Source organism: Cyclospora cayetanensis, unplaced genomic scaffold (assembly GCF_002999335.1).
Source record: "Cyclospora cayetanensis isolate NF1_C8 unplaced genomic scaffold, CcayRef3 CcayRef3_contig_62, whole genome shotgun sequence".
NCBI classification, from domain to species: Eukaryota; Apicomplexa; class Conoidasida; order Eucoccidiorida; family Eimeriidae; genus Cyclospora; species Cyclospora cayetanensis.
The window spans coordinates 82,677-92,331 of NW_020312613.1; the positions used below are offsets into that span (position 1 = coordinate 82,677).

The following is a 9,655-nucleotide window of genomic DNA, read 5'->3' on the forward strand; positions in this document are numbered from 1 at the left end:
ACTGCACATAAAGCTCCTTAGTGAGCCAGCAGAGCTGGTGCTGGCAGTTCATGCCATATTGGAAGGGGAATTAGGCCGTGATGCACATGCAACGTGGATCTCTCGGGGATCAAATCTCCAGGAACTCAACGTCCACTCAAGTATTTGCTTTTCGAAGAAGCATAAGCGTGCTTTGATGAAGCTACATTTTGGCGAACCTACGTGTTCTTCGTTGGCAGAGATGATGTTCGAAATTGTTGTGCTGGCTGAACAGCAAGCGGAAGCCGAAACCGACAAGCTGTCCATAATTGGTAAATCGGAAGCCACATGACCACTCACAGCGCGTAATAGCGCTTATCGAAGGCAGTTTCATTCTCTACTCCGCTACAAGACTAATCTGCAGGTAATTAAAGTAGCGTCAAACAACGTGGAAGAGCTTGTGACTTGCTACTAGAAAGCTCTTTCTGCAACATTTAAGAAATGAAATGAGAGCAAAAGAAAGTGGGATGCTCCAATATACCCTTTGTCAGCGGTCTCCTTTTTTTGCGTTCAACTCAATAACTGTTTACTTTTTGATGTGTGTAAAAGCTTTGCTCCCCCATGATGTCACTGATCATACTCCCCGACTGAACAATATAAAAAGTGCCGATGGAGTCGAACCAGGCAACATAGTGCCACACCGAGGGTGCTCTACGTAAGTTTAGCAAAGGGACTCTGCCTGAAATCCTCAGACGCAGTAGTTGTAGCTTCGACCATTGCAGGTGTCTTGTGCGCGGCAGTAGGTTACCCCGTTCAAACTTATCCTAATAATTGGTAAATGAGCAGGAGTACACATACCTTCGTAAGTGCTTGCTCTGAATATCGTTCTGCTAACACAAATGAGCTAGCGCAGGAACTTCAACAGATCATAGTTGTTCCTGCAGTTGCGTATATCCGCTCCCTACTGAGATATAGACATGTCACACAATCATGCTCGTAGGATTCGTCCCGCAAGGAGCTGGAGGCATTATTTCGAACTTCAATTCCCTGGCTGCAGTGCCACGACCATGCTTCACAGACGGCCTGAAAGGAGACAGGCTCCTTGCGGATAACGCATAAGCAATATTCCACTTCCCTTTGTAATGACATAAAACATACAGAGGATGCTGTCGCACTTCAAACCATATGGATCACTACCCTTATGCACGTACAAATAGAGGAATTGGGCAATAACTCCGCAATATTCTGCAATTAGAAGGCAAGCTAGTAGGCAGAACTTGAACAGGGAAGAAAGTGAGCATTTATTCGGAAAGAACTAAGCTTAGCGGGCTTAAGGATCTCAACCGTGTCTCTTCTGGCTTACCTCTCCCTTGGACTTATGCTATCACCGTGTATTTGGGGGACAAATTCGTGTTTGGGTACGTCAGCGAATTCCCAACAATGATTAAGATTTACACAACAACGTTCAAAAGAACGACGACGCAGGCATATTAACAGTGAGGAGTTTTTTCTGCGGTTTGCTATCGTGCATCATTCAAAACCAGCACAGGATGTGCAGCACCCAGCACAAGAGCTTCTTCCTATTTGAGGCATCGATTTGAGACCGAGGTCCGTCAAGCGTTGATCACAGAAAGAGGAAGGCGACAGGATGTGACGGACCCCAATTGATGAAACACAAGTTCACAAGTTAGAGTTAAAAGGAGAAAACTCGAGACAAACTCAACGGAGTATGCCCCCTTGTATGTGTAGCTCAACGTATGAAAGTATCCAGCGACTGTGCTTGCTTCGCAATGAAACACAGCAGGCCCAGTAACAGGATCACAGAAAAAAGTCGAATTATTATTGTTTTAAAAAGTAATGTTGCAATTAGTGGGTGCTTCGATAGATAACCCTTGCCTCCTAATGGCTGGAGGATCCGCGGGGGCCCCATGGCTGCCTTTCTTGTATCGGGATGGAGGGTGTTGTACTGAACTTTCGACTATTAACTAGTAGTTCGTGTGTTGTTTTAGATAGCACTAGGGATTATGCCAGTTTGCATTTGTCTCCCGCTTCGCGCAAAAGTTTTTCCAATGCTACCGTCCTACTCCCATGATGGTCTCTTTTAGTAAAGAGGCAGTCCCTCTACAATTCAACGATTCCACGCCAGCCTACTCTAATTCCGGCAATAGTGGGAAGGCCCCTCAGGACCCAGGCGTGGGGCGGGAAAATGCTGGTTTACCGACGAACGCCGCAGCGGAGCATCGAACAAAGCTAGAGAGACGGTTGCAGGCCCAGCTCAGAGATGGAAAGCGCAGCAGAGACGTTAAAAGGCTGCAAGATCCTCTTGTCAGACACCTACTTAGGGTGGCAGGTAACGCTTCATACAGGTAGGTTGCACCTGCACCGCAAGCTGTTCGTTGGCGTAGCAGATTCCTAGGGCGTGTTCTGTTCTCCATGCACAAACTCTGTTTGCACTTGGACTTCTACAAAAAACATAATTGCTGCTTGTGCAGGAACATGCGGCAGAGCGTGATTGTTACGGGCAAAAGCCTTATTTGCGAGCTTCTTAATGCCTTTCCTTGTAGACGCTTGGCATTACGGCGTCAAAGCATAGCAGCACTACAGGCGTCTTTGCCTGGATTTCGCAAGTTCATCGGTTTCGCAAATGCAACACAGGACGTCGAGCCTGTGAAGGAATCCAAGAGCGAGTCGGCTGCAAAAACCGACGGGCACTCTGACCTTTTAGGGACCCGCTCACCGTTGAACTTTCACGTTGAGACACATTATGTCAGCAACCGGATTCTGCGAAAGGTACGTGCGCCACCCTGGTTCTAAGAGCTGGATTATGGTATTTCGCGACATTCCTTCAAAGGCTTGTAGTGCATGCAGAGGGCTTGTGATGATTGCTGCATCTCCGCAGGTAGCGGGTTTCCACTCCTATGACGATGGCTGCATCGCTGAAATGCAAATGCCTGAACCGGCCGATAACTTTGGAAACATTCGGCTACTCCTTTGTTTGGGTCGCCTCCCCTCATCTATTGGGCAAAACGGCCCCCATAATTTGCCAGCAGTCTCTGCGCCAACACATGATTCTTCGGATTCAGGAGCTACTGGCACTTTGTTGCGGACTGCAGCAGCACTGCAGTGGCAAGGCGCTTGGATCTTGCCTTCGTGTCCAGATGTCTTTAATCCACTTGCTATAAGAGCCTCACAGGTGCGTCATTCAGTCAACAGTAATCTAGTGACGCATGAAGAAAGCTCTGTGTGGATGCGTGCCATCCATATGGGCAGTTTTCTGTGTTTGGTGATTCTAGGGTGCGTTATTCTGGCTACCATACCGCTTCGGGAGCATCGCGGAACTTGTGCAACTTTGCAAAGAGCAGGATCTGGCAGTTTGTATCCCACACGAAAAAGGTACCCCAGCAAAAACTCCCGGTATTCTAGGTAGCGGAAAGAAAAAAGGAGTCTGCCTAATACTGGACTCCAGCCTGCAAAGCATTGCAGATGCTATGATTGATGGTGCTTCCACACAGAAGGTAGATATTGGCGGTTTCTCCTCGGACGTTAAGCCACTTTTGGGAAAGCAGACATCAAAGTGTCTGCCTTCAGCAAAGTCCGTATTCAAGCCGGATATGTTTCTCTCACTCGGTGCAGATGTGGCTCCTGATAAGAGCATGCAACTTTTGCATCCCATTACAGTAGCATCGCTACTCCTGTATCACACGAAACAGGCCCATTTTCCCAATCTACGCGGTTCCCCTTTCCTTTTTTCTGTCGGACAAAAGTCGTAATTCCCATGGCTTATGTCGCTGTGACAATGTTTTGATTTACACGCTCCAGGGTATCTCACGAAAATCCTGCTGGAAAGGGTGTTGCGCGAGGTGCCCGATCCAACGCAGTGCATACGGAGCGAACAAAATGCGAGCTGTGACTTTACACCGCGGTTGTGAGCGAAGCAACAGGCATGTATTCACTGCTGGTTGCTGCGACGATGCTAGCCAGGGTCGTCGCATAGAAAGCTGAAATTTCACATACTTCACTTGTCTTCAATGCAGCGTGTATTGAAACGAAAAATGCCTACCAATTAACCCCCTGGTTATGAAGGCTATTATATTGAGCCTCCTGAATTCAGTGGTTCAGCATGTGGAGTGACAATCTACCATAGAAACTTTTAATTACTTGACAAGGAGGGTGAAAACCATCTCCAGCATCATTCCAGCAAGGGCGATCTTGTATACAGAGCGCCAATCATCGCTTCTTGCCGACTTTGCAAAATATGCCCTTGAAGACGAGGCAAAGAGGATAGCGACGTATACCACACGAAGGACGATGGTAAATTTCCTGGCGGAAACGAAGGCAACTATAATTGTTAAAGATGTTTTAGCAACGAAGGAGCTTCCTACCAGAGGCTACTGACGTTTGTCAGTGTTTGGGCAACGGCACGCGCAACCCCAGCCGTGTGGAATGGGGAAATTGTCATGGAGAATAAGAACACCTCAGTGAGGGTACCAACTGCGAAGGCCGTCATAAACTGTGAGAGCGTTGAAATATCGTGGGAGCAAGCAGTGCAAAATTGCCCTACTCGGCTACGGTTCTTGCAGATGGCATCGTCAACCTCTTCTACAGTGGTGTACCGACGTGAAAAGCTAGAGAAAATGTCACCACAAGCGGCAGGAGCAGCCTCCTGAGCCTCATCGTCCTGAGGACCTCCGTTCGGTGTTGCAAAAGAAAGGCCTAACAAGACGGTAGTGCTTGATGCCCTCTTGGAAACATACTAACTCATGGTCAGCTGCCTACCCAGAACCGCCGCTGTTGCCGGATCGTTCACCAAGATGTTCAATAGTTTCTCGTCGATCTTGTTGGTAGGCTGGATTGCCCCAGCCTCGGGGGCCAGAACAGCATCAGACGTCATGTGCTAGTTTTGTAAGCGTTAAAGAAGGATGAATCGCTCCTTCATTCAAAAATACGTATTCACGCGCAGTGAAAAAATTGACGCCACAATGCCGTGTAGGCTGGCAGTGCCCAGGCCGCTGTCCAGACACTCGAACACTGCCGGTGCATCTCTTCACTTTTGGATCCTTGAAATCGAGGCCCTATGGAAGGAAGCATGAAAAAGAGTTTTGTAGTGAACGCTAACCCTCCCCAGATCTAGACGTTTCCATTTATGGAACGGGGCCTCTTACTTAAGGCGACTGTCTGGGAACCTGCATTCGTAGTTGCATGCTCCATTGAAAACCAGCAGAATGTCACAGCTAGACTCTTTGTACCGTTGAGAGGCCAATACGCCTATTTTGAATTGCCACTAAAGTCGGTATAATCACATGGGCACTACCTGCTAGTCAAGAAAGTAGACCACGAAGATACGAACATTCCGTACAAAGCCCAACCTTGCTACCCTCTAACGGGTCCCCCTGGCAACTAGGATGCCAGGAAAAAATAGCACGGTTTCCAATAATACCGAATCATGGCATGCGGTTTGTCAGGATACTTACTAATTGCGTCAGATAACGACACGAGCTCTTCAAGAAATCGCGCCACTGAAGCTTCGCTGGACACACTGGGGAGCCCTGAAGAGAGCCACTGCCACCGTCTGTTCAAAAAAGTACTCACGGAGTCACCCACTACTCATTCCACCTTTGCACACGACTGACGGGACAGCACATAGCACGTGGTGCAAAATCGCTTTCGTACTGAATAACTGGACCGAGATAAAATATTTAGCTTTCCCAGATGCACCATCTTCTTGAAGACCAGAGGGTGCATTGGTCAGCTTTTCTGAAGTGTATCATGGATTCAACTACTCCCGACGTTGGTACGTTATGAATGGCTGCACCAACCACGAAAACCTGAAAGGATGGAATACCACAACTGTGCTGGCCCTGGACTGCCAGAGGTCATATGCATTTAAGTTCTGTTGCTTTTCCGCCCATGAAATTTATTCGGCGGGCAAATCGACGGATTCTCTTTCAAAGCACTGCAAGCAATGGCTGCCAAAACCGCTCGGTCCCGGACCCAAACTCGCAGTTCTCTTCTAAGAAAGGCTCTTTTCTATCACTACAAAAAGGATAAGGATCCAACTAAACTAGATATCATCCAGCAAGTGAGATGCAGCTCCTGTTCCAGGAGCTGGAGCAGGAAGTGTTGGCGCAGCGCCCTTGATATACTGGTAGGTCATGCGGCCGTATGCTCCAGGTGGGACGTAGTTCCTCCTTATTTTCGGCGCCTGGCTAGCCAGTACTTCGTAGTTCCTTGCTGTATAACAGCAGTCGCAAAATACGGGAAATCAAATCATTAGACTTTACGTGAGACAGCGAAGAACAGAAGTGTGTCATAATGACTGAAGCCAGCTTTTCCGTCTGTGGAGTCTTACCAGCTTTGCCTCCGTTGATATTGACTCCAAGCTTCTTAAACTTCCTCAAGGTTTTCGAATCGTTCTTCTCTACTTTCTTCACAATGCCCTAAAGAAGCAAATGCACCGACCCCATAATTTCCCATTAGCTGTCAAGTATTCTTGGTGTTGATGAAACATTGATGCACTCCAGTCAGACAGATGTTTTCCGGCCTTTACTGCACAGCGAACTGCTAAGCTGAGCGATAAAAATTAGATTTTGCGGAAATCTTCGCCATCGGAACCATACAGAGATCCAACGGAGGAACACAAACGGTAGTGCGCACTCACCGTAATCTGCTTGTTCCTTTCAGAATCAATTTCCCTATAAAGAACACAGAGAAGCTAAAAAAGGCGCATCAAAAGGGCAGTAATTTGGCACGGACATGGCAATTACGCAAGGCAGCAGTAATTTTCATGGGCTGTCGCAATGTAAGTGTGCGTTGGGTGCCCACGGCACCAAGGGCGACTCTATGACATGTGTAGGTAAAGGTACACGCTCGTATGCTTCCGTGAGGAGGCTCCAATCACAATTAATTCCTTCTAAAATGGATACTCCCGCCAGCTTTGAGTGGATATTATAGTGCTCTCATAAGCAGAGAAAAGGTCACCAGTTTTCAGTCACGCCTAGCGCCTCACCTTTCCTTCCACTTGCTGCGAAGGACGCGAATCGGCCTGTTGCCAACGTATTTGTAGTTCATCTCCTTGATAGCCTTCAACATGTCATTCGGATCAGTGAAGGATACAAAGCCTGCACAGGACCAGAATACAGCCTGCCTGTGGTGACTCTTCCATGCACTGGCAAAGTGCAGCCCGCATTGAGAACAGCGCACTATGTTCCCTTGTAGAGCAATATTTTCCCTTCAGTAATCGGTCATGAGAAAAAGTGACTCATTTGCTGGTCTCTCTACTAATAAAATCTGCACGAATCACCAACTTTTCGCTAGAAAATTTTACGCCACATCGATACCTCTGCTGGCGTCAAAAAGCGTGGAAGTGCAACAGCTCCATTACCAGACACAGCGAGGGATCGTTGCTGTTGTCGGCGCTGTTGTGTAAATGTACATGTATACATGTATATATATATATATATATATCTGCGCGTATCTAAACAAATCTTGGGTTTTGGCATCAATCTGCAAGTACCATAGCCCTTCGTCTTCCCGGTTCGTTTGTCTCGAACGACTCTCGCCTTGTCGAAAGATTTGTACTTCCTGAAAGCTCCGGCTAACACCTCGTCGGTGACTTCGTTTCCGAGGTCTCCACAAAAGACTCTGCGCCAGCATGCAGCGCAACGAACCGCGTGAGTCAATACACCGAGGGCGATAGGCGTGTTGCGATGAGCAGTGAGCAGCAACGCAGATAGGAAAACGGCAGGATACGCAGTCACGGACGAGAGGCCGTACAAGGCTCAACACGACAGAAAGGCGTCACCAGTGTTGTCTCCTCGGAACGGTGGCTGGCTGCGGGAAGCTCCCCCCTCCAGCTTCTTTCTGATTGCCGTTTTACCTGTAGTCGTTTTCAGCCCACTGATCAAGGGTGGGGTCGCTCCAGATAAGCCCTGCGGCTTTCCTGAGGTGCACTTTCTTCTTTTCCGTTTTTCCAGAAGCCATTACGCCGCCTAGAGAGGCTGCCTCTTCAGGAGTAAGACTCTGCATGGCCTACATGAGCAGACTCCACATCGGCAAGTCACATTCGCAAAGCAGTAACAGCAGCCAGCAGCGCCAGTAGACAGCCGCCACACACTGGCAGGGCTTATCTGGAGTGCCCCTTTTACCTGGACTAATGAGCGGAAAATGACTACAAGTCACAGAACAAGAAGAAAGAAGCTCTCAAGGTGGGAGCTTCCAGCAGCCAGCCATCGCCCCGAGAAGACAACGCTGCTGCTGTTGCTTCTTTTCGTGTTGCAGCGAGCGACACCGTTAGCACGCAAATGAAAGCAGCCTTTCCCGCAGCAGCAAATCCAGCACCAGGCAGCGGACTAGAGAGAAAACGACAGTATTATGTTCCACCACAGGAGCCTCTCCTAGAAAAAAGATTCCCAGCTGCCTCCTTGAGAGCACACGAATGCACGAGGAGGTTCCAGCTCATGCAGTGAGTGCCCTCCACACGCCCTCACTTTCGCTCTCCTAAAGCACTGCAAGCAACTTTGAGTAAAACACCACTGCCTCAGAGGAACAAGCCTCCCCATCATACACAAATTCGATCGGAGTATTGCACACGTACGCAGTGCGTCGGATCTACAGGCAACTGCCTGCTGTCGGGCTGAGTGACCACAGCCGTAGGAACTTGCATGGCTGCTGAAAATACAGAACGGCAGCAAACAAACAGGCAGTCGAGGAGTTCATTCGAAGACAAACAAGAACCGCCCTCTACGGTGACTGGTCTTTCCCTAGTGTCATGAGAAGCTCACTGCTTATCAGCAAATGCGAGAATACGCATATGTGCTAGAAAGCGACAAACACACCGGAAGAACACAGGAAGGCAGCAGCCGCCCACGGCAAGGCCGAATGAAGGCACTGGAAGCAGGGCGTTGATGGGAGAGGGCACCAGGTTGCCGAGGAGGCACATAGGATTCTTACCATATTGCACCGCATGCATCATTTGCTGCATGTGCTGCATGTGCTGCATTTGGTGTAGCTGCTGGAGTCCAGGCGGAGCCTGCGTAACTTGTGAGGGCAGCGGATGGGATAAACCAGGGACTGCCATCGAGACACCAGGTAAAGCTCCCGGTGGGAAAACTGGTGCTGCTGCAGCAGCAGCAGCGGCAGCTGCCGCTGCTGCTGCGCCAGGAGCCCCTACTAGATGTGCTGGCTGCATTCGTTGGATTTAAAGAGGCATAGAGAAACGGGTACCGGACGAAGGGTGACAAGGAAGGATCTCGCTCAAAAGAAGGCAGGCGCAGCCCGTGCGTTGGAGCAAGGTAGCCTACTGTCTGCTGCAAACAAGTGAACTCGTGCTAATAACAATTTTCAGTGCTGCCTTTTGCTGTGAATCCATCAGCAGGCAGCCCCGTGGGAATCTTGGGCAGGGTTGCGCGTGGCGTGCACAGGGGAGACTGGAGTCTCCAAGCAGTTTTGGAGAAATATCTTTGAGCTAAAATGTGCTTAATGCATGCATTTTTTAGGAAAATTGCACAAAAGGGTGAACGCGAGAGGCAACTGAGGTTCTGCTGTCCTTCAAGGGGCTTGAAGACGCGTTTAAGCCCCAGCCAGCATTGGGGGCCCATGGCCACTAGATTCACGCAATGGACGAGTTCTTCGAGCACTTCCATGAAGAAATGTTTCTTCGATAAAATTTATCGTCGATTCTTGCTCATGGATGCTGGCT

At 49.0% G+C, this 9,655-nt stretch overlaps 3 protein-coding genes across 3 annotated transcripts; 1 reads left to right on the forward strand and 2 right to left on the reverse strand.

The window, feature by feature from the left end:
- Positions 1-2,049: 2,049 nt before the first annotated feature.
- LOC34619334 lies at positions 2,050-3,728 on the forward strand. The gene is made up of 4 exons (XM_022732630.2): positions 2,050-2,324; positions 2,451-2,748; positions 2,858-3,151; positions 3,252-3,728. The coding sequence occupies exons 1-4, from the start codon at positions 2,050-2,052 to the stop codon at positions 3,726-3,728; spliced, it is 1,344 nt and encodes a 447-aa protein (XP_022590966.2).
- Positions 3,729-3,870: 142 nt separating this feature from the next.
- Positions 3,871-4,849, reverse strand: LOC113146802. The gene is made up of 6 exons (XM_026335221.1): positions 4,717-4,849; positions 4,520-4,644; positions 4,341-4,468; positions 4,117-4,278; positions 4,019-4,059; positions 3,871-3,956 (listed from the first exon to the last, which is right to left on the reverse strand). Exons 1-6 carry the CDS (start codon positions 4,847-4,849, stop codon positions 3,871-3,873), a joined length of 675 nt encoding a protein of 224 aa, XP_026191006.1.
- Positions 4,850-6,019: 1,170 nt separating this feature from the next.
- On the reverse strand, positions 6,020-9,145 carry LOC34619333 (RNA-binding protein 42). Its single transcript, XM_022732629.2, has 8 exons — positions 8,908-9,145; positions 8,552-8,622; positions 7,835-7,986; positions 7,472-7,599; positions 6,965-7,076; positions 6,617-6,650; positions 6,308-6,395; positions 6,020-6,189 (listed from the first exon to the last, which is right to left on the reverse strand). The coding sequence occupies exons 1-8, from the start codon at positions 9,143-9,145 to the stop codon at positions 6,020-6,022; spliced, it is 993 nt and encodes a 330-aa protein (XP_022590965.2).
- Between the last annotated feature and the right edge of the window lie 510 nt (positions 9,146-9,655).